Raw genomic sequence first — 24,605 nt, 5'->3', positions numbered from 1 at the left:
AAAGGGGAAAAAATGGAAAATGGTTAGAAAACAGGTAAGTGAGAGCTCAGCAATAAGTGGTTCTTTATGTTACAGTGATTTAAGTTTCCAAGAAGTAAAACTGCTTTGCTTAAATACTTATAGCAAAAGAACATAAATGCCACACAACACTCATTAGAAATATAGAATTTATTAACTCTTTACATTAAGACAGCAACATATTGCAACTTAGAACGTGCCACTTGTATCATAGATGACTTACAGATCCTCTGTTTACAGCTGCAGCTATTGCTAGCCCAGAAATGTTTCACTGAATTGGAGTGGCTCTTTAAACCTTTCAGTCATTAGCAGCAATTTTTGCAGGAAGGTAGTCCTGAAAATCCACTTCATGAAAATACATCTGTCAAAGCCTATGGTAGCCAGCTGTATAATGACTCTATAGTTTGTGGTCTAAAGAAACCAACTTTGACAGCAGCAGTGGGCAAGGAGATTGAGGACTGGCTCCCTCCCTTCAGAAACAGTTTTCAATAAAGGCAATTCCATGTTGTAAGGCCACCAAATTCCTCATGGTCTTTGAACTGCACTTTTGGCAAGGCAAATTCCTTCCCTGTCCTTCAAGTTATGTAGTCCTTGCTCCCCTTTCCCTCCTTGCACATCCAGGTGCAAGTTAACAAAAGCAGTCAATATTACAGTTCTGACATCATCCTAAAACACTGAAGAAACCCACAACTAGAAAAGCCTGAGCAACAGAAAAAGAACATTGTTTAAAGCTTCCAAGAACCACAAACAATAATTATCCGCACAACCAGTGCCCTGACATTACTCAGTGTACTCCCCTTTATTCTTACAAGCTCAGGAGAAAGGTGGTGGGTTTTTTTGTTTTTTTTTTTAACCCCTTTAGTCTTTCAACTCTTCACATGTTCTGCAGGAGAATACAAGGACTTACAGTGCCTTATTGCACAAAAATTCAGAAGAACAAGGAAGTGAAAAGAGACAAGGAGACACTGCTGTCAACAGGCTCTGCACCAACCATACAGAGAACATGTATACACAAAAGGGATTTTGTTGCTTTGTTTTTGTGTTAATTAAAAAAAAGAAAAACACTATTCCTGCTCAGGCTGGTTGCAAAATACTTGTTTGTAAGAACCACCTTTCAATCTGACTCTGTTCCTGCAGACAGACTTCCTTGTGATCCATTTCTCACTAACATCTTGCTGTAGTTTTTCTGTTGTTCTTCCTTGAAACTATCTTTGACTTTTGCTCGTTTCAGACCTCCATCCCTGCAACAGAGAAAGAGTGAAGAATAAACCACCATGTCTGCTGTTTTTTTTTAATTCACTATTGTCAAACTACACATCATGTCAACTAATTTAGTCAACTCTAGTCTTAACATCCAACATCTTGGAGATTGTTCTCAACTTCTACACTCAGTTTTAAGCATTTTTTTCTTTGTCTCTCTAAGCAGTAAGTACCTTAATCCTTAATGTATATGTAGTCCAAGTGTAGAGCTCATTTATTAAAGCAGTCTGATCTGGCACTGTCAAAAGGTCCCAACTAAGATACAAATCTTAGCCCATTTGAGGCACTATTTCCTTATAGCTGAATCAGCTCACCCCTTCTCCATTGCTTTTTCTATTAATATACATGTATGTGACTGTTACAGTTACTCCCTTGTATTCTCCCAGGTAAAATGAAGTTAGGTGCACTTCTCAATCAGAAACATTTAACAGCAGAAGCCTACAAGTTCAAGCAGTCCATGCAGCCTTAACAAGGATGCTACCACTTACCAGGGAAGCTCAGTCAGTCCCCCTTGGCGAGCAATGGCTGACCTTACTCGGTTGGCAAACTGAACAGCGTCTTCTCCTTCCTTTGAGTGTTTTAAGTTGAATCAAAACAGAGAAAAGTAAATTCAAATAGACCTCCATCATAGTCATCTGCTTCAAATTAACTCTGTACCCAGTAATCCCACCCTCCTCATGCCAACATAACCTGAGGTTTCTATAGGATAAACATTTAGATCATTTTTCTCCAGAGTACTGATGTTAAGGGAAGTTTTGCTCCAAAAGCACAGATTAATAGAGGGGATAAGGTTTTAAGCTACAGACGCATCATAAACTGCAGCTTGCATTAGTAGCAATGCTATCATACACAACAGTTTATTTACCACTATTCTTTGCATCTTTAGTACAGCAATGATAGTATCAAGCTGCATTCTACATCCAGCAAAAATTCTCCCAATATTTCAGTACATCTGGAAAAGCTAAGCCCAATCATTTATTAAACTAACCACCAATAAAAGCCCTTTACAAAACAGTTTTGGAAACATGGAGTGGACAGGGGTTTTGGAGAAGAGGGCAAAGAGACACTTGCAAACAGTGATGATCTTACATTTCTAACCATCGGAGGCATGTACCACACGTGGCAAACAATGGCCCAGCTGGTCATTATTCGCAGCAGGTAGCTGACTATGTTGTATTTACTGCTGTTCCAGAATGCATCTCCAAACTGAGGATCATACTGCAAGGGATCACAGGTAAAAGAAAGATGAAAACACTCTTTACCCCACAAACTGCCACAGTCTGTCTTAAGTGCAAGGTGGATGCTTTCAGCCACAGGCCAGGCTCATTCCAGTCACTTGCAAGCCAGGAATCAACCACAGCAAGTAACCAGTCACCAAAGTTACTGTGCTTTTCATTTGCAACTCTGAGACAGCTTCCCACCACCCTGACAAAAACAGACCCCAAATCATTTTCAAGCTGAACAGCCAGACACTTTCCCATACCTTGATTGCAACAGGATAGATTGTCCCTCCTATTTCAAAGCTGCCCTTCTTGAACATCATCACAGATGTATTGTTTATACAGGTGCCTGCCCAGAAGATAAAATTAGTATTTCACAAAGCCTAACACATTTCAGTAGCAACAGCAAGGAGGAGCAAAAGCAAGCACTTATGGGTAAGTTAAGCACCTCTCCCCACTTGCCTTTCTTCCTTCTCTTGTGACTGATTCGCTGTATAAAGCCACAGCATGTGTGAGAGAAAAAGCTCAAGGCTAAGGTTAGATCTGTAGCACAGTGAATAAATATTCACGTGGCAAAATAAACTGTCTTCTCATTCTTTGGCAAGGACACCCAACAGGCAAGGCAGTATTGCATTGCCCTAGGGTAATCTTACATGAAAGATGAATAAAATAATAAAGTTAACCCATCTATGCAGAATTGGAGGGAAAAAGAACAGTTCAGCTTCTTACCTTCTGGGAAAATTAAGATTGGAAGCTTGTTCTTATCTGCCACATGTTCCCTGAGTCTGTGGAAGCAAAAAGTAAAGTTAAAATAGCTGTTTTTCTACCTCTCTTTCCCCATGCAGGTGCATCAGATTACTGAACACGTTTGTAAGAAACCAAAACTGTTTACTGGACACAAATCTGAACCTTCCCTTCTGTTTGCAACAACATTGAAACATTGTGCAAAGAGTCCTTCATTACTATATACAAATTACTCCAAATAGCAACTTTTCCTGTATGTTACTTTATGAATGGTTGTCACGAAAGCCAACAAATGTACACTAATAGGTCATGACAATTAACTCAATCAAACTCAATTTACAAGAAGTGTCTTAGAGCAGGAGAAAACCTTCATGGGCTCTGCCATACTTGTTGGAAGCTCTTTTTCAGACATATAATTCCCCACACACTTCACCTACACATTAGCAAGCAAAGACTTATTTCTAACACCTCCCTTCTTGAATCAAGCCTAGACAGATCCTGCTAGTCCACTTTATAAGCAGAACTCAAGTAAATTTAACTTAGATATAAATGTTGGGACTTTAATAGCAAAGTAGCTGTTAGGATGATAATTTCCCAGATCTGATATTTTGGGCTTGTCTCTTGCAGTTCAAATCCTAATAGAACCTTTGTATCTGAACCATTTCAATCTTTCAAGCAGTTCTTCACTGTGACTCAAGAACCATTCATTTTGGCCACTGTACCTAAGCCCACACAGACAAGCACTTCCAGATCATTCTGAGTAAACCTGATCAGAGGACACCATCTCTTCAACCTACTACAAGAACAATACTCTGTTTCATCCCAGCTTACAGTAAATTGCAATTACAGGTGACTCACGTCCCTGTGATTAGGGTTTCTAATTAGCAGTACCCATTTGGAACAAAGGCAATTGCACATCCCAAAAGATGACACTTAAACAAATCAACCTTTTTTCCTCTCAGAATCTTGAGGTCGTACAAATTCCCCATTTCCCACTGCAACCTCGCTGCCTGCTCATGCTTCTGTCCTTCCACAAACTCGCTTCCTGATACAGCTCTCTTCAAAGTTTACTTCATAAACTGGGATCTTCAATTGCAGAATGATTGTTCAGAGGTGTTCTCTCAAGCACTAGAAGGTACAGAGTCACATGAGTAGTGCAATTCCCTATTCCAACTCACTTCTCACCTTTTTGTCACTAGATGGCGGTCTTTAATTTCCGAGCGCTCAAACCAGACATGAGGACAGGCCTTCACAGTGGCTCTTTGAATAACTCCCATCAATCCACCGTGAACTTGGCCAACCTGCAGGCCCAGTGAAACATATCAGCATACAAGACCCTCAGAACAGAACAGTTTCCTTTCCTGCATCCCCAACAGATTAGGTCATACTGTAAATCACATCTCAGGACTGAGTAGTGTATACAAAAGTTATTGAAGTGCATTCACTTGAAAGGATCTACAAGCATGCAAAAAAGCCTCTCAAGTATTTCAAACAGAACCCAAATTGACATTCCCAGAGCAACTTCACCAATATGCAACTTGTAGCCAGACTTCAACATGCTTTATTTTTTTTTTCCTCCAGTGACACATGCTCAAAGTAACCTTATCTACCAGCTTTGAAAGCTAAAAGAAATAGTGAACTCATGAACCAATATGCCAGTCTTTCCTTTTCCCATCTTTCCTCTCTGTCATCAGTCTCCTCATACCATTGCATAGCATCCATCGTTGGTCAAAATGATCGCATCTATCGGTGACGTGTGGTTGGCAACGCAAATGCCTCCTTTCTGAGGTTTGTTCTCCCTGCAATTACACGATTTGTTGTTAGACTACCCAGGCACTCAGCACCACATTAAACACACAGTTCTGTAAAGCCATCAGTTAAATCATCACCCAGCATGACATAAACCTGTGGTTCAGGAACAAACTGCCCTCCTCTCTGCACACCTCCCCCAGTTCCTAATAGAACACTCATAAACAAAGGAGCATAACAACAGTTTTAACATTAGCTTGCTCACTTGTTGTGGTAATGGATAGTTCCAGACAGAGCTCTCACAAGGATCCGGGAGCATGTGAGGTGCACCACTTCACTCAGATAGTTTTTCAGACTGAAAGAGAAGACACAGACATCTGGGGCATGCTGGAAAGCAGCTAGATTCCAGCAAGACACATGGGGTAAGTTCTTCAGCCTACTCCACATAATACAGGGCTAAAAGATTTTCCTGGAATTCTGGTGTAAGAGGACTATTCCCAGGTCTACCAATCACTACAGCACCTATGTCAAGAGGCGCATCTCACTTACCAAAGCAAGGCACTTGTGTTGGGATTTTAAAAACAGCCTTTTATTTTATTTTATTTTATTTTAATTTTAGTACTCTGGGTGAGTATTTATCATGACAGCAAGAAGGTCCCCATCAAAACACTAGCCAAACATGGCAAGCAGCCATCCTCAGCAAGGCATCATTCTTGTGGGTTAAGCAGACTGTCAGTAGTCCACAACATGTAAAACCTGTCCAGTCTCAATCTTGAGTTCTTTGCACTGATGCAAGGCTACGTAATTGGCAGTTTGATCCTCACACAGACAGCACTCACCTGCCATTCGGCAGCTGTCCTACCACTGTTGTCCCCACAATCATTGAGATAATTCCAATGGCAGCAAGAGTAAAGCTACAGAGAAACAGACATAAAAGCCAAGTAAGTTCAATTTATATCAGTAACACATTGCAATGGAAAAGGAGCTTCAATGTTCAATGATTCTGCAAATCCTTTACACAGTCAGTTAATTCCCTGATACACAATGCTCAAAACCAAACTAAGGCAGCAGCATCAGATGCCCTGATGCATGTAGTGCTGCAAGTTTAATCCTGATATTTAGAGTACTGCACAGTTAACATTCACATTTTCCATATAAGCAACTTAAAGAAAGTATTCCATGAAGAAACGATCAACAAACCTCATATACTGTTCTCAGTGCACAAGATAAATGCTTTGAATGACTTCTTAACAACTGAGAGAGGAGAGTTTAAACCACTTGATCTTCTGTATCTGCCAATTTTTATTTGGTCTGAAAAAACTGGGGAGGAGCACATTTATGTGATCCCTGAGCAACAAAATCCCTCAGCAGCCGCAAGCTTACCGGAGTGGCAGAAGGAAGCAGTACCGCACTATTACCCCAATGACCCACACAACAGTAAGCCTCAGGCTGACGTAGTGGAAGTTGACATTAGTCCTTGTGAGGAGATTCCAAGAGACCAGCTCTTCAGAGGAAAACCTCTGAGTGACTTCATCTTCCACAATGGCCTCAAACCCTTTTCTGCAGAAATAGAATATGTCGGCGAATTGGAACTCCATTCGATGTAGACCTGCGATTTCTTTCTCCATAGGCGTTTCATCTCTTTCAATGATACCTTAAGGAAGAAAAGGGTAACCATGTGAATAAACAAGTCTATAAATTAAACCACTGTTTTTCAGAACTCTGCTTTGGTTTAGGATACAAATCTACTGTCAGAGCTGGACATTAATATTTTTAAAGCTCACTGTTTGATGAGCATTCATTTGCAACTTGAGCTTTTAAAGGCAAAAGTCATGTAAGCTAAATATAAAGATCAAGTAGCTGCTTTCTGGTCTGGCTCATGTAATTGATGACTGAAGAAATCTAGAATAGCATTTAACCAGAACAACCATCCCCTGAGATGCTCAACTATATGACAGAGGTCCAAGTTCAGGTAACCACTCTGTCAGATGCCCTCTGACAAAGTGCATAACTGCTGTGTCGCAAGGTTGAGATAGACGGGTAAGGAGGAAGCATCCAGCTGTTTCAAATTACAAGAGCCTTTCTCACAAGTACACACCCTGCAGGGGTTTAACTTCCCACGAATTCCCAAAAAAGCCTTACCAGCAGAACTCCAGAAATATATTACGCACAACATTCACATTACATCTGATGTGGGATTTACTTCTACTGCACTGTATCACACACGTGTGAACAAAAGGAGCTCCAAGAAATGCCTCACAAATCTCTGATGTAAATACTGAAAAAGCACCAAGACAGACATCACACTGCAACAAACTCCTAGCACCTTCAGCTCTGAATTCTGCAGCCACAGCTTGCCATTTCATCAAGACCAGCACATTTTCCTACCACTAGCCTATAAACATACAGAAATAAGTGGCACACCCAAATACGCACATGTCCTTCAGAATCTGAATTATGCAAACAGAGCACCACATTCAGCAGCATGTATTACTTCTGTGTAGCATTTTAAGCACAGATCAGAGCTCTACTTCACATCTCATTCCTACTTTTTCAGCCAGTTCCTTAGAAATGTCAGGGAACCTGACCTCCACACTGCAGACAAGACAGCCCAGCCTCTTACTCCACACAGCTGCTGGGGTGGAAGACAAGTCGCAGCCAACAAGCAGGCCAGTGAGACTCCAGCACCCACCAGCACACCAGTAACATTCCTCGCACTGCTACTCAGAACCCAGAAAGCTCAGCCAAGCAGCTGCTTTCCCAGCTCAAACTGCCACGAGAACCGTCACAAGGCTCAAGTTGAACACACTGTTGGCACACCACAGCTGTAACCTTTCCTCACCAGCTGCACAGTCATCATCACACCTCTGTGCACAGGCTGCCTTTGGGACAAGGTACTACGAGCAGGATCTAAAGGTATAATGATCAGAACTAAGCACATGCTACTTAAGTGATATGCTTAGCTTCCCAGTAATCAGAAGATGGTATTTAACAGCCTTTAATCCCTTGGCCATAGGCAGAGCTCAGTTTGCCAGGGGTAGCTAAAAGACAGCATTAGGCAGGAATACAGCAAAGATCTTTCTCAACAACACACCATAGCTACTACATTACTCAGCATGACAATACAAGCCCTGAGCCTCTCAGCTCTCACACACTAGTTAGCTAATTACGCAAGCCTCAAACTTCTCACTATCTGCTACTTACAGTACTTGCATATATCTTCTAGTGGATGTCACTTAAGTAACTTTAACAGTGTTTTAGTGTTGTCATACCCATCAATTTGAAGAGGATTGGGTTTTGACCAGCCAGCACTTGTGCTGACAGCTCAGATCTGGCTCCCCAGCTGCTCTGAGACCCAGATCTAAATACCTGCTCAGCCAAGAGCTCTAATACTGGGACCAGCACAGAAGCACACTGCCCACTAAACATTAAACACAAGGTAACGGTCCCAGGTATTTCCTCATATAGCAAGAATCAACCAACATATTTCTTGGGACTCCTCACACACATGGGAGCTGACTACTATTTTTTCTAACAGATATGAAATCCACACAATTTGGGTACTGGAGAGAAAGGCAGTGTCTGCTCAGTCACCTTCTCACTTTCAAGAGACTAAGTGAGATTAGTATTTAAGGTATTTAAGGTCTTTGAGTAAGCACATTATTCCTCTGCCAGGAAAAATCAGCCCATGCACGTGCAATGTTCCCTTCTTTCCTGACCCATCTCCCAGGAAGGACTGGGTTGTCAGGATAGAGAGGAGAGGTACTGCACATTCCCCTCGTGTCAGCCAGCACTGAACACACACGTGTATACACACGTGCAGACCCCTACCTTTACCCCACTTTAATCAGCTACTCAACAATTCATTATCAGCAGAAATTTCTCCTCCCTCAGTAAATATTGCATAATGCAATCAGGCCTCTGCCTGCTTGTATGCTGACACCTCAGCAAATGCCAATACAGGACTGATAGACCTTCACCCACCCCAGTCACCAAGTAGTCTCATTCACACACAGGACCCTAATCATAAGTCACTCCTTACAAGAGTAGTGCAGAGAAAGCAGTTTGGTAGGAGAGGACAGATATCTTCCATGCTTCCCATACCTCCTCAAAAAAGAAGCTCAGAGAAACATGCACTACTTAAGTTTTCCCTTTCTAAAGCTTACTGTTATGGCTGCAAACTGACTGAGTGTGTTACCATCAAAGCCTGTTTCAGGCCTGCCATGAAGACAGCACAATGACCAGTGGTTCCAGTATGGAAGTATGCTCCTTTGCAGATGAAACACAACTAATCAGCTCTGCAGCTCCATCCCCATTTTACTCTATCACAGTCACATCAGCTAACTGGTAGAATCAGATAATAACTGACTTGTATACTAAAGGGCAACTCCTCCTGCTTCCAGCTCTGCTGCCAAACAAAGAGAGAGACAGAGAAAATGCTGGCACTAAAGCAGTCAAGAAAATACAGCAAATCCATGGGGATACAAAGGCAGTTGGTACCAGGACCAAAGCTACACTCACTGCATACACAGCTCCCACATCCTCTTGTGGCCAGACCCAGCATGAGCTACCACAACACATGCGCTGTATGGGATAAGATACAGTTGTTGTTTTTCAAACACCACCACATTATTTCAAAATGAAGCTAAAGGAAGAAATATAAAGCAACTACTCAGCTGTCTTGACAAAAGAGAGCAGCAAGAAGCTTACCTGGCTAACAGTGAATTAACTAACTCAAGGGAACGACACTTAACACCAGCACACTAATTAAGAGAAAAAGTATAACAGCAAACACATCCAGTAGTCTTCCAGTAGCACTGAGCTTGTGAAATGCAGTCCACTACACAGTCAGATCTACTCAGATATTACTAAATGTACCCTGATGCTCCCAAGATAGAGGAGCTGGCAAGCAGCCTTGCAAGCTGTAACCTAAACGCAGCTTTCAAGACAAAAGTAGGTTCATATTGCAACTCATATTTCCACTCTGCAGGAACAGTGAATATGCCAGTAGCATTGAGAAATAAGATATACAGTAATGTCCATCCCACTCCTCTACTACTTCTCTTTCTTGAACTCACACATACTTTCCCATTTGAAAAGGGCTCGGTCTGCCCACACCAGCATATTAGTCTTAACAATATGATCTCAGTCCAAGTTCTTACCATTAGCAGCAGGAATCTTCAGTATCTGTGGCTGTGGCTTTTTGACACCTTTTTCTATCCGTATAGTGGCCCACTGTTGAAAAAGAAAGAACTCATTAATTTTCCAAATGTAGTAATCACTTCAGAAACAAGTCTCCTGCAAAGCAACACTTAATAACAGGTTGTAATTTTCAGTCTCTTCATCCGATAATAATCACTGGTATTCCTAAAACCATATATATAGTAACCCTCTGAAGAAACACTGGTGAATATGTCTAATAACAAAAACCACGCAGGTACAGTCAGCACTTTCTGACCCTGCTTGCCAGTCTTCAGAGCCAGCACAGAGCCTGTGTCATTTCAAGCACAGACCCACCACAAGCATCTGTCACTAGGCAGCTCCTGGAGCTGAGCTGCACAACAGCCCCAATGAGCAACACAGCACAATGCAACTCATTCTACCAATGCTATTTCACTATACTGAACTACAAAAAGAGTCCTCAGTGGATTAAGTCCAAACGAGGCCTGAACAAGCCAGCTCACTGGGGTTAAACTGTTGGTTTTTTACTGTGTGGTTTGGGTTAAGGAGACTGACAGAGTGGATGAAGTAACTCCTGCTCTTCTGGACACAAGGAACACACTGATGCTTCTCAGCACCTCCGCCGCCCACAGACCTGAGAGGCAGAACCTCCCTGGCACCATGAAACATCTTCTCACTTGCAGTTCTGACAAGGCTGTAGCCAGTTTAACTTACTCTTGGCTTTCTTGACCTTCAGCTCAGTCAGTTCTGTGCAGCACCGTGCAACAGCTCTTCTGTCCATATCAGGTTCCGTTTTTATCAGGTTGACCACAGCAAGCCCTCGGCTGCCCTAGAGCTTGCCCTTCACCCTGGAGCAGACCTTCTGCCCTGGGTCCACTCCTCTGCACAGCTACTTTGCCAATGGACAAAATGTCCAGCTGAAGAGGACTCACTTAGCAGCTCATTCTGAAGGTAACTGTTGTAGTTCCTTCCCCGTGAGACCTTACCTTATTTATAGAAAAGCTATTACAAAGCTATAAGTGATAGCTTTGTATACTGATCCAGCAGCTCCTACAGAAAAATACGGATATTTCACTGTTCAGACCTCCACAGCTCCAGCAGCAAAGTCATATTCGTTCACAGCACAAAAGCAGGCTGTGTTAATCTACAAAGAAAGGACTTGAAGCAAGGTAGGAGAGATGGAAGTAACAGGACATCGTTTTGGCAATGTGTTTGATTCAGCACAAAGCTAAACCTTGCTGTTTTCTCCTTTTCCATTCAATAAAGCTGTGGGGCATTGGGGATTCGGGTCCTTCCTGAAGGCATTACCTCCAGCACATAACCTCTCAAGACCAGCACTGACAGAACCACTTCCTATATCCCATCTTACTAAATCAAGCCCTCCTCAAACACATTTTCAAAACCTTGTGCTGGGCCACTTTTGCTTTGCACAACCAGGGAAAAGAGCTTCTCTGAAGCTCAGAAAAAATACACAACTCTCTTCAGTTTATCCTCATTATAGAAGTCATGTGGTTACAAACTCAGCTCACACCAGAAGAAAGTTTGAGCCCAGCCAAGCACAAGGCAGCAACAACTTAAGGATACAGGCTATTGAGACACGGCTGTGCAATACACTGAAGTTTGCAACATGCCAATATATAGCAATATCCTCTGACACTTCACTTAGCAAAGCAAGTAGTGGACTTTTCCCCAAAGCACATAGAAACCGCAGGGTCACGTAAGCCCACTACATAACCTTCTACCACCTCCTCAGAAGACATTTGTGCTTCCTGCTCAGTCTGACAGTCCACAGGTTCATTTAACTTCAGAAAGCTTCAGCACCCCCAAAGGAGAACTTGAGAGGCAAAGGAAAAGATCAGAGAGGACTGTTCTCTCAGCAGCTGGGCACAGGGCAACAGCACAGCACCATTACAGATGTTGCACAGAACATTTCCAGGAACTGCTGCCTTGCACTCCAGCAGGGGAGAGCTGAAGCAACTTCACTTTTGCTGCCAGCTCTCCCAGGAGACTGAGGCACACTTCAGAAAGCCAAGCAGCCACAGCAGGCCATCTTCCTTTCTTGTTCCTTTCTCACACTTGAGACTTCAGGCGCTTATCAGGACACAGCTTTACCAGCTGCTACTGCAAACTGGTTTCAAATCCTATTAGCTCTTTCTCCCAGGTCTGTCAAACTTCCAAAGACCAGGCACGTGCCAGCAACCAAGCAGCAGGACTTGATTCTAACTCAAGTTTACTTAATGTAATCATGCCACTTATCCTCAGGCACTTGAAATAAAGTGCTGGCTTTGACAGCACTTCTAACTTTGATCAAGTGAGAAGCTTGTTTATATCCAACTTGGAAAACAAGAAGCACCACATGCAGCTATGTGAGTCATTTTCCTTCCTCCTTGCCAGCTGGTGATCTGCACCATCCATTGCGACTTCAGCTGTTTCCTATCCTAATGCCCAGCTTCACACCACAAAGAGCTTTCACTACGTAATCTGACTCATCTCACAGAGGGGAAAATACCATGTGCGCATACTAGAGATCAAAAAGCATCCTGAAAGTCAAGTACGGGCTCAGTTTTCTCGAGCAGATGAGCGAAAAGCCACATGGCAGGTTTCATCCATGTACTGCATTAACACTGACATGAGTGTAGGTGCTGAGTAGGCAGCCCAAGGCATCAGGTGCAGACCTAAGCCTTCACCAGGGACATGGGAGCCAATTTTGGGAAGAAGCATAAAACATCAGATTCTTCAACATTAAAAATAAGTTGTGTATCTCATGCTAATTGTTGAACTAGTATGTAAAGCTAAAAATCAGCACAGTGACAAAGTATGCATATAACGCAGATCCAACTCGGTAATGCTGCTATTCGCGCTGCACAGGGCTAATTAGCTTGTGTGCTTTAGTCACACACACTGGCCTGAAGATACCATGCTACATCTCACCAGATAAGAACAGCCTACCAGCCTTCCCTTCAGAACGTCGCCACCTCATCCTGATAGGAAAGGTTTTTAAGTTTCCAACCCCTGAAAAAGAAAGCACCACACACAGCAAGCCAACAGCCTGTAGGAGATAGTTAAGTGACCTACAGGGGTCATGCAGTACTCAAGAAAAGCCCAATTAGACTTCAGATGCAAAAATAACATCTTAAAATATCATCTCTGGTTTAGGAGTCGTGTTCACTGATTACTGAAGAGAGATTACCGAACTACTGCAGCTGACTGAAATCCCAAGTCATAACGGTGTTAGAATCACTGCTGCTCCTTTATTTAAAGAGGCTGGCAGGTTACACTCAGCACAAAAGCTGACGTGCTAGTTTAGGTGATCACTCCTTCCTGGAGGCCTTCCAAACCTCAACAGCAACAGAGATTTGAGAGCACCTCCCACACAATGGGAGGCAGGAAATTCTGTGTAAACGAAAACAGCCCTGCAAAAAAAGGAGCAATCATTTCAGAGGGAGGGTGAAAGGTTCCCTGGTTATCTACATTATCTTTTCCTCACCCTCATGAGATGTCTTCGTCATTGCCTCCAAACAGGACAACATAGTCCAGCTTTACAGGAAAGAAGGGGGATCTGCAACAGAAATACTAAGTAGCTTCTTTTATACCAGCTCCATGCATTATAACCTTAAGGCTAGATGTGGCTAGAGTTGCTGCTCTTTGTAAGCAGCATTTACTAATTAACAGCATCAGAAACACTGTTGCTCATTTTGCTGTGAAGTCGGGAGCAGTTTCGGGTCAGTGTTGTTGACCAGGAAGATGTTGAATTAATTATTGATACAACCTCTGTGGAGGCTAACCCCAGCTCTAGTAACCTGACCTGCATACAAGCAGCCTTCATTATTAAATCTATTGAAACCACCCATAAGGACCCGAACAGGACTAGGGCAGCTGGGGTACTTAATTAACATAGCCAAAGAACTGAAGATTTTGCAGTAGATGTGCTAAAACACTTTTCCAGAAGCTATTTCTGGCCTGTCAGCAAGGGTGCATCATCCCTATCAGACTTATCTTCAAGAGCTGCTTTCCATTAACTTCTGCCCCTTCAGAGCTGTCCTCTTAGGTCAGAGTTCTCCACCCAACAGCTCAGAAACGACACCAACTACAATGATACAAAGACCTTCAGCAATGCTGTTAGACATCACTACTCAGCAAAGGTTGCTTAAAGAAGTCGACAAATTCAACATGAATCAGCAGTCCCACAGTGATTCACAGATTTATAGGCTATGTATTTCCCCTTTCCTTTACTCGCCCTTACACTTAGCACTGCAAGACATAGCTCCTAATCCCAGTGGTGGCTTAAAGAGCCAAACTGACACCTGGAGAACTGGGAAAGGAAGACACCCCATCCTACATGGCAAGGACCTACTGTTTGACCAATAGCACCAAAACACCCTTGTTGCCCTAAGGTATATTCTCAACTTTAGGTCCTCTTGGGTAGCTGCAGTGATCTCCAAAGCAAGCACCTTTGCTTCATAGCTACTGTTACACCCTTGCTCAGTGAAAGTGCGTTCCCTGCCTGGCAGCATAATAAGCGATTAGAAATTGCTTCTGTTACCAGGGGCCACAGTTACATAATGTTAACACACCTACTACTCCAAGTATCTGCTATGAGTTACCACACTACAGGAGAAAGTAGCGTGGTACTCAAAAGCCCCAGAGTTGTAAAGCTTTAATGGAGGGGAGCATATGATTGAGACCAGGAAGGAAAGATGCACAAAATTAAATGCTGGAAGCAACCTGGGGGTGTTTAAACAATACAATACTCTGGGTTCAATCAACACAGCCCAACAGAAGTACATCCTCAACACTGCTGTCTGTACATGCTTAGAATAATGCTCCTCGCTAAGGCAGCTCAGCATGGATAAGAAGCCATTGTGCACCAACTGATCTCCCTCATCAGTAGTGTCATACCACCAGAACACTTTGATCCTTAAAGCCCTTTCCTTAGGCCATGCCTGCAGCATGGCAAATAAGCATCACCCCTTCTGAATCAAGTGTAAACAGATCTGTTTCTATAAGCAGACAAAAATACTGTCTCAAGTTCAGCACCATTCTCGCCTTGCTCCATACCACAGCCTCAATGAAAACTGCATGCCACAGGCTCATGTTTGTCTGCCACATTACACATTAGTGTGGATTAGCAGATATACTACATGCTTCAGACTATCTTGTTACTTGGTTCCCAAACTCCAGTGTCCAAAATGACAGAGCTAGTCCCTTGTAACAGATCAGCTCTATCAAAGCACATACATTACCTGACAATACAAGCTGTGCAGAAACATAGCACCACAAGAGAGGACCATGCACAGCCAAAGCAGAGTAACACTATACTTCACAAAAAGCAATAGTTCCTTCAATCCAGCCCAAAGAGACAATAGAGGCTGCAGATGTGCAAAGTGCTCTACAGGCCCAAGATCCCACCACTATCTTGGCAAAGAAGAGGGGTTGGCCAGGAGATCCAAGGCTGGAACTAAAGAGGAAGCTGTCAAGAGAACCACTGCAAGGAGTCTCGCTTGTTCAAAACTGCAGCATCCTATGACTCAACACAGCCACTGCTCAGCAGGAAGCCCACAGACTGAATTCAACAGCCAAGGAAGTTTCAGGCAGCACAGCTGCACAAGGCTAACAGCCCTATATTCCCCACGTTCCGTTGTTAATGTTATTTCTGGCACAGGAAAGTCAGATGTGACAATACCTATCTCCAGGGGCTCTTGTAGGCGCTACCTGGACCTGGCTCTGTGTCAAGCTGCTGAGCAAGGCGTAGCTGTGAGCCAAGGAACGGGAGACATTTCTCAACAACAGGCCAGCTGCGAGACGTTCTCTCCACACACACGTTCTGTGGGAGAGGACAATCCACATCTCAGGTTCACCTTGGTTCATCTCAGCAGGACGAGTCAGTTTGCTCAGGAAACGAAGCACAGCCCAACCTGGCCGGCTCAGAACCTCACAACCTCAGCCCGGATTGGGAACGGCTACTCTTCACCCTACACCAGCATAAATCTGCCTAAGGCCTCCAGAAAGCACTTAAGGCACGGAAAGCCTTAAAACGTATCCACGGCAGACACGCCCAAGAGCTATCGCTGAAGGACGGGACGAAAGGAGGCAGCACCCCCGGCACAGCCACAGGCCGTACCCGGCCCGCCATGGCGGCCCCACGCCCCCCGCCCCGGGTCAGCGAAGGACGGGCGGGCCGCCTACCTCCAGGGTCTTCACCAGCACCCACATGTAGGCCTCGGAGATGCCCAGCGAGATACCCAGCGCCGAAGGCAGCACGATGAGGGCGATCACCAGACTCAGCCACACCGTGCCCAGCGACAACGCCAGCGAGCCCAGCTCCTCCATGGCGGCGAGCGCCCGCCGCCACCTCCGGCACTGCCACTATCGCCGCGAGCGCGGGCGCCGCCGCCCTAAGGCCGTACGGCCCTACGGCCCGCCCCAAGGCCCGCCCCCTCCGCACCGCACCGGCACCAGCGCGGTGTGCACGAAACGGGCGGGACAGGGCGGACCGGCCGCGGCATCACGGCTGAGCGGCTGCAGGGGGCGCGAGCAGAGGGAGAGCACGGAGGTGTCTGCATGGCGGCTGGGGACACAGCGAGCAGGGGGGACCTGGGGAGACCGCTCCTCTGTGACAAAGGAGAATGCGTGTGGTTCTTCCATTCCAAACACTTGCCTTAAGGAAGCATGTATCACATCACCCCCCCACCCCCCCAAAGTTATCCTTGCTGCTGTACCAAAATTATCAGCCTCTCCTTCACTGTCTCTGTGACTGCTCACATCCTACCCCCCCCCTCCTCACTTATGCTTTAATTGTTTTTAGGCTACAAACAATTCCAAATCCTCTTCCTCCTTTGACATCTTAAACGTGACACTCCTGGCCAAAATAGCACCTGAAGAACATTGCTTTGGCATTTCTACTCTATGCCATTCCAGCGTTGAAACATTTGTATCCTTTATCAACAATCTGTGTTCCTTCTGACTTTTCTCATCATTCCTCAATGTGAAAAATATATCCACACGTGGTACCACAGCCCATTTTTCTTCCCTTCTATAAAATAACATTAGCTGTAGAACAGTATTATCATTAAAAGTCTGATTTTCTGGCCATTTTTGTTGAGCTTCCAAAGTATACATTGGCTGCCACCAATTACATACATTAGTAATTTTCCTTATGAAACAGATCCCATCCCAACTTTCCCCAGTGTCCCAAATGGCAGTGCCTTAGGTATTCCAATGTTGACAATTATCCAAGCATTAGCTATCAAAATACATTTTAAAAACATAATGATTAACTTAAGAATACACGCATTCTTTCCCATACATGTATCACCTGGAGCCAAGTGAGTTGCTTATGCACAAAGCCAGAAAGCAGCTTGGGTCAGAAACAACAGGGTGTTGTTCATAATATAACACCCCTTAGAGCTACATTCAAAATTCACATTCTCTTTTTTCACCATCAGGAAGACAACCATGGCCTTTATTCTTTACCCATGAATGTTCATTGCTGATGCAAATGGAGAATGCCAAGGGGGTTGGTTGGTTTGTTTATTCAGAGCACTGAGAATCTGGAATCTCTATCCTAAGGACAGATGTAGAAAGGTAGCAACGGCGTAACTTGTCTTGCTCCCCAGGTCAATAATATAGACATACCTGTGCAGTACGAGGGGTTTTTTTTATTGGCTGACAGAACCTTAAAAATTAAAAGTAATGGATGATTTTTATCCATCCTGAGCACTTGTTAGCCAGGGTTCTCATAAAACAAAAAGGTTGAACTCAATATAGTGCAAGCCACACCAAATTCTGGAGTGAGGGGGCTGAGATCTGTCCATGTCCCTGAAACATCAGAGGAAAATTCTTGAGGCCTCTTCTTATAACATTCATCATAGAATTATCCAGGTTGGAAAAGACCTTGAAGATCATCAAGTCTAACCTCAGCCTAACTATAGTACCCTATCCTATATCATGAGGAAATAAGGTGTTACTTTCCTACTAAACAGCATGGCTGTTTTTACCTACCCCTGTTCTGGCTGGCATTGGACATAGTCAGACACCTGCAGACTCCATGAGCAAACAGTAGGGAATGCACAGCCTCCACTATTTGTTTCTTACAGCATGGGAAGATCACCGTTTTGATTCTTGCTGTTACAGAAGGATAATGGGGAATAAAACGCTGGTGAAAAGAAATACTAACAGGCTCCAGTTTCAGGTGCCCACACTGAAGCAAAGCTGAACACATAAACAGAACCTACTGCATCCAGGTTTCCACTGTACTCTTAAATGAATAATTCACAAGGATATTAATGTTAAATTGGAGAAAAATCAATTTCCATGGTGAGCTGCTCAAAGAACCATTTTCTCTGCCTGGCAGAGTGTGTCTGGTAATGTGACATCCTCCTCTTAGTGACAAAGCTGCCAGCTCCTGGCGTGAACGTGCTCAAGTGCTTTCTTTCAATTCATCTTGCACTCCCATCAAAGGACAGCTAGCAAAAACTGTTGACTTACTTAAAGGAAAAATAAATTACTGTCGTTGCCAAGTGGCCTTTGCCTCTTTAAGAAAAAATATATATATATATCCAGCTGTTATAAACCACTGATCATTTATCTACTGATAAATTAGTTTAAAATTCATTCCATCATTCCATTTTGTTTGTCTGTATATACTCCATGAGAACACGCAGTTCTACTGCCCCACTCCTGCTTTTTTCTTTCAGGTATTGTAACCATACTTTAACATGAACATGGCAGCATCATTCCACCAAAGACTCAGAGAGTGCACTCACGTTAACAGTTTTCCATGGTTTCATTTTCTGAAGGCCTAATTTATGTGCAAAGACTACACACAGTCATACTTTCTAATGCAATCCTCACACTTTGACTTCTGCCATGAAGCACAATACATGCAAAGAAGTGCAGAAGTTGAAATTAAATGCTCCAAGTTGATCTAAACCAGATGCTCCAAATGAATCCAAAAACTGCAGAGCCTTTTAATTTATTTCTTTTGGCTGTACTTATTGTATCCTACTTGATTACCAGTCCCTGTAGAGTCTGGCTCTGGGGTGTGTAACTGCAAACTTGGTTTCCAGAATCAGAGCAATCCCACTGAAGTATCTGGACAGCATCATCTCCTTAAGCATTGCTAAGTTATCGTACATATTATTGGCTGCTGGTGGGTCAGATCTAGTAAGCTTTTTGCTTGTCTGCTGTCACTGGAGCCAGCAACTTCAGAATATCAAACAGTAAATATCTGTATTCTTTTAGAAACAAATACGGTCCTACATACCATACTTATTCCAATATTACCTTCTATCTCGTGCCATTCTGCTGTTCTGCAATGGCAGGTAGCCAATAACCCACTTGGGAATTCTGCTCTCTTTCATTTGTCTCGTGATCACAGGCAGGTCATGCCTTCTCTCCAGCACTTTATTTGCCATAACACACTGTAAAAACTGATATGCTGTATACACAGAAGAGTCAGATAGTTTCAGCCTCAGTTTGTATCCTGGAACCTACCTGGAATTTTACCCTCTGCTGTGCTTCTGTGAACTTCTAATCCTTGTTGCACAGAAACTACAGATAAGCTTTAGAGGTAGCTTCGCTTTTACACAGCTTTTATGCCTTGCAGTCCGTATTCACAGAGCTGCAGTGAATTGTGTGCAGCCCCCAGCAAGGATTGAGGCGCAGGAGCACTGCACATTTTATCCACTCAGCACTGAAGTATATCACACCTCAATCAATTTAAATTCCATAAATTAGAGATTACAGTTGCTAGGAGTTCAGTTCAGTGACACAGCTACAATTAGAACCCTTTTAAAATCCTAAATCTAGCTTCTCATTACAAAGTGGGTACCCAAAAAAGAGTGTTAACAGAAGCTAGCAGCAACAAAGCTGATTCTTGCTGAAATAGCCAGCATGAAGTGGATTGCAGCAAAGAAAACTGCAGCCAAAGAAAAGCACCCATTTCCACCCAGGGCTGCCAGTCAAGTGGCTTTTCCCAGAAGCAAGTACTTCAGCCAGTCCAACCTTTTTCCTCACAAGCCCCCAGCCTTCAGGAGTAGATTGCTAGGTAGGCCCAAGGCCACACTCTTCCCTTTTTTCCACTTGTGGAGTTCTATTTTGAGTAAATCGTTATATCATCCTTGGCACAAACAGCACCTATCCCAGCTGCATCTGTTACGGGGCTCCAGAGTCAGACTCGTGTCTTACTGCACTTCCCAGTCTAGTAAGTCACACTAAGTTAAACTCAGCCCTACTACAAAGTCTAAAACCCTGGAATATTTTTCAGCTTCTCCTTGTGCAAAGGTTAACGATCCCCAAACCAGCCCTGTTTACAGCACAAAAAGGGGGCACCATAGGGCAGTTCAGCTTCCCGCCCACATATAGCACAGACTCTTTGGCTGCCCTTCGGCATTCCATCTGGTTCTCTTTCCAAAAAGCCTGGCCTTCACATAGCTCTTATATTTCTTAGCCGTCAGCTTTGCACACGTGTCTCACACAACCAAGAGTGTCTCACGTACACCTGCACTAAGGTGGAACCTGAATCTTTAACACCAGCTTTATAAAAAAGGAAATGGAGAGATTCCCTCCAGTGATGGAATGAATCAGTGATGGGCAGACTTTCACAGGTGGTCAGCATCCAGCATTTTTCATCTCGATATACACAAAGCATTGAGGATGGAGCATTTATCCTCCCCTGTATGATTTCATCTCCCTGCTTCTTTTCCAAATGCACATTGTGTGCACACACATGACTCCAAGCACTTTGTGATCTCTTTAATGACCTCAGTTCCTAATGAAATAAAATCACAACATGAAATGCTACTGTTCTTCTGAAGCACTGTAAGGAAGGACAAAACATGCCGCTACCCATTTAGTAGGGAAATCAACTTTCCCTTGCATCTTTTTTTCTTAACTGCTATTGTGATTTGTGTATCTCAGATGACACATTAATACGGGTCAGTGCCTCCCTGCCACATGAAAGGTGCATGCAGTGCTGCCACCTCCTGATCCCACAGCAAGAGCAGCTGGTCCCAGATGGGTGAAGAGCAGCTGGGTAGAAGTCAGCTTCAGCTTTAACCTAACATTTCATAATGGCACAGTTGAAGTTTTAGAGACCTTAAATGAATTTATGGTATATACATTACATATATATAGTTTTCTAATCAGATGCATTTCATGGAATAGAATGAACGCTGACAAATCAAATGGTTGTTTGAAACAGAATACACTGTTTTATCAAATGTGTGGACATACTTAAATCTCTTGTAAAGTTACACACTACATGGGTAAAAGAGAATGACTGCCCATATATGATACATTGTTAAGATATGTACGTTATTAAATACTACCTATCGATTATATATGTAGACTAATAGTTAGTATTTAAAACATACTAATATGAATCACAGAATCACAGAATGACCCGGGTTGGAAGGGACCTCAAGGATCATGTAGTTCCAACCCCCCTGCCTAGCAGGGCCACCAAACATACACAATTACTAGATCAGGTTGACAAGGACCCTGTCCAACCTGGTCTTGAACACCTCCAAGGACGGGGCATCCACAACCTCCCTGGGCAGCCTGTTCCAGGGCCTAAACACTCTCCTAGTAAAGAACTTATGAATGCTTGTGATGTCCTTACAGAATATGCTGTTTAATAGCTGCCTATATGATGTTAGAAAGTAACATGTAGTAACTATCCCTACATTAAAATAAAACTAGCTTTCTAAGTAACGTGTAACATTTTTCTCAGTATTATTCTATTTAATATCTACTGATACATGAAATGTTCTGCCACCTGCATCATCCTTACAGCCAAATACAAATGCCAAGGGATATCAATTGATGTCAATAATCCACTATTGCACACAAATCATGACTACTGATTAGTAAAGCAATTATCATATTAAAAGAGTTCAACAGGGCTCAACATACTGTAAAATTAGAAATCAGTCAATAGCACGGCCATTATATAGAACAGCATTGATTGGATGTACTGAATGCTAGCCTTGATGACAATTGATCGGAATGAACCCTGCTCACAAAGGAGCCTGGTACACTAATTGAGGAGCCATCATTAAATAGAATAGTAAATCAAGAAGGAGAAGGGGAGAGGAGAAATGGGGATACAAAGCTAAGGTCCTGTAGAGAAACAGTAAAAAGAAAAGAGCCAAGAAGGCCTCTGTCTCTATACTAGCTCCTGAGAGTACTTCTCCAAAAGTAGATGGCCCTAAGAAACCCCCACAGGTCACCTCTGTCATCTGTTTCAAAGCTAGGGAACATGTTTGAAAGCACATGGACAAATGGGTTTTCCACCACAGGACAAGCATTTCCAAAAGCAAATCATCCTTAGAGTACAAGACTCAGAGGTTCTGTCTGTGATGAATCTGTGACCTAAGTTCACCGGTTTACTCGAAATCAGGCCTCAGGCCACACAGCCCTGGAAAGCTGTACAGGCTCCACTGCTGTTTTCACTGCTGCTCTAAGAAACAGATGCTGGCAGAAACAAGACCAGAACATCTTCTGTATTACAGTGCCTTCAGCATTACATTGAATTTCCAAGTACAACTGAAACATCTCTGCATTATAATGAAATGTTAAGAAGGATGTACAGAGAAGAGTTCTCTAGTGCCAACTAGATGGCACTATTCACACTACTTTTAATGCATGTTTCTTGTAATACATACAGGGAGTCCCTTGGAAGATGCAAAAGGGACTTGATCAGGTAGTTAGGAAAGAGAGAAGATCTCCCAGTGATGTACAGCAGGTCAGCTGAAGTCAGAGAGAAGAGCACTGCAGATGTTCCTAAGCATAACACAGCTGTAGAAGAGACATTTGGGAAACAGAGGATTAAGAACTCTGTAGTTACAGCAGCCAGTCTTCACGCACAAATAAATTAAAGAATTACAAGGGGCTTTTACCAAACTCTGACCTCATTCTCAGAGTCCAAAAGGATTATCTTAGATGCTTATCACTATGGCAATAGTAACATGAGCATCTTCAAAGTTGCTTTCAAGTGACTTCTTTACAAGTTCCAGGGTTGGAAGTATACCTGAAGGAAGACATTTTTTGAGTGCCTGATCTGCCGAAGGAAAAAAAAAAAACCACACATAAGAAATAAGTTGTGGTTTCACAACTTCCCACTTGCAAGTTATCATGAGAACATGATCTTTTACTGCCACCAGATCCTCCTGCTGGGGGAGGAGGACATGCTTAGCTATGGTCTTTTGGAAAACAACCAACTCCTCCATAACACTAGTACAACGAGAACAGTAAACAATCACAACTAACAGAGTCTACCAAAGGCCTCCGCTGACAACTGCAAGCGAAATACAGAATATGCATAGAATATCAAGGGAAAGAAAAGGGGGAGATGGAGGGGTAATTAAAAAAGCAACTGCAAAAACAAGAAACATTTCTTCTAAGCAAGGTAAGAATGTAGTTGCCATTTGATGTCAGGCTGGCATTCACACCTCAGCTGTCATTGGGTTCAACGCTTGCTTTAAATGTCACTGTTCTGTATAAAGAAGCACCTCTTTGACAAAGTGTTTAGTTTTTTCTTGTTAAGATAGGAGAGAAAACAGACACACACACACCCATGCCCACTCCTTCCACAGCTGAACAAGCAATGTGTGACACTTGCAGATTCAGACATGCAAGATGAGTTATAACGGTAACAAGGATCACACATCCAACAGCTCTCCTCCTCTTAGTGAGCTGGGGAAGCATTGCATGACAGGTAGAGAGGGATATCATCTCCTACAGTCTTGTAAAAACACAGTCCTAATGAGAAAATTCATGTTCCAACAGTTCAGACCTCACCATCTCTTTCTCTCTCTCTTTGCCTATTCTGTCTCCCCTTCTATCTCTGAGCAAGATGAAGTGACACGGAAATGTGGGAACCCTAGACCCACTGCTCACCTTAACCCTTCACATAGAACTACAATCCCCATTAGTGACTTTAAGACATCTGCCAAACAGAAAAAAATACTTGCAATTTTAAACTCTGGCACACTGAAAAGATGTAAGTATCATTTAAGATTTAAGCAGCAATAATTACAACAGAGCACAGCGGAAGCCATGACATAGGCTTTAATTCGTGCAGTGTACAAGGACACAGGAAGGGATACAGGAAAAATCAGACAACAAAGTATAAGTTTCAGAATATATTTTTCCACACCACTCACTATCCTTGGCTTTAACCAACTGATCCCCATGTCACACAAGCAGACACCCGGGACACATTGCCATGGCTGCTGTGCTGTTGTTAGTCACTGGGACAGTGGGAAATCTCCTACCTGGCAATCACTTGTTTTGTGACAGAAAGTCACAAGGGTTTTCTTTCCCCCCTCTGACATACAACACTTCATCCACATCTTGGAATTCTGAAAACATTATGGTGAACGTTCCATGTCTTCTCACAGGACAAGTGGATCTCTACAATAACAAAGT

The 24,605-nt window shown here is 43.3% G+C and overlaps 1 protein-coding gene across 2 annotated transcripts; it reads right to left on the bottom strand.

The window, feature by feature from the left end:
* Positions 1-150: 150 nt before the first annotated feature.
* Positions 151-24,605, bottom strand: LOC107313488 (glycerol-3-phosphate acyltransferase 3). 2 transcript variants are annotated; one of them, XM_085546769.1, is made up of 12 exons: positions 24,452-24,605; positions 10,154-10,226; positions 6,375-6,645; positions 5,831-5,905; positions 5,257-5,346; positions 4,948-5,041; positions 4,428-4,543; positions 3,228-3,283; positions 2,762-2,847; positions 2,368-2,496; positions 1,767-1,846; positions 151-1,259 (listed from the first exon to the last, which is right to left on the bottom strand). In XM_085546769.1, the coding sequence occupies exons 1-12, from the start codon at positions 24,527-24,529 to the stop codon at positions 1,133-1,135; spliced, it is 1,275 nt and encodes a 424-aa protein (XP_085402895.1). In that variant the 5' UTR covers positions 24,530-24,605; the 3' UTR covers positions 151-1,132. The 2 variants fall into 2 exon arrangements, with proteins under 2 accessions (XP_085402895.1, XP_015717288.2); XM_015861802.2 differs by lacking the exon at positions 24,452-24,605 and adding an exon at positions 16,359-16,569.

Source organism: Coturnix japonica, chromosome 4, assembly GCF_054131305.1.
Source record: "Coturnix japonica strain WE chromosome 4, WE-NBRP24, whole genome shotgun sequence".
In the NCBI taxonomy this organism is placed as follows: Eukaryota; Metazoa; Chordata; class Aves; order Galliformes; family Phasianidae; genus Coturnix; species Coturnix japonica.
Note: the sequence above shows the minus strand (reverse complement) of the source record. Positions and strands in the feature narration are given on the sequence as shown.

Excerpts from the sequence above, each read along its gene's own strand:
- LOC107313488 (XM_015861802.2), bottom strand. The coding sequence starts at position 16,502 with ATGGAGGAGCTGGGCTCGCTGGCGTTGTCGCTGGGCACGGTGTGGCTG. Across the intron at positions 5,347-5,830 it reads GGACAGCTGCCGAATGGCAG|TCTGAAAAACTATCTGAGTG; the intron begins GTGAGTGCTGTC and ends CTTCTCTTTCAG. Across the intron at positions 4,544-4,947 it reads ACGATGGATGCTATGCAATG|GTTGGCCAAGTTCACGGTGG; the intron begins GTATGAGGAGAC and ends CTGGGCCTGCAG.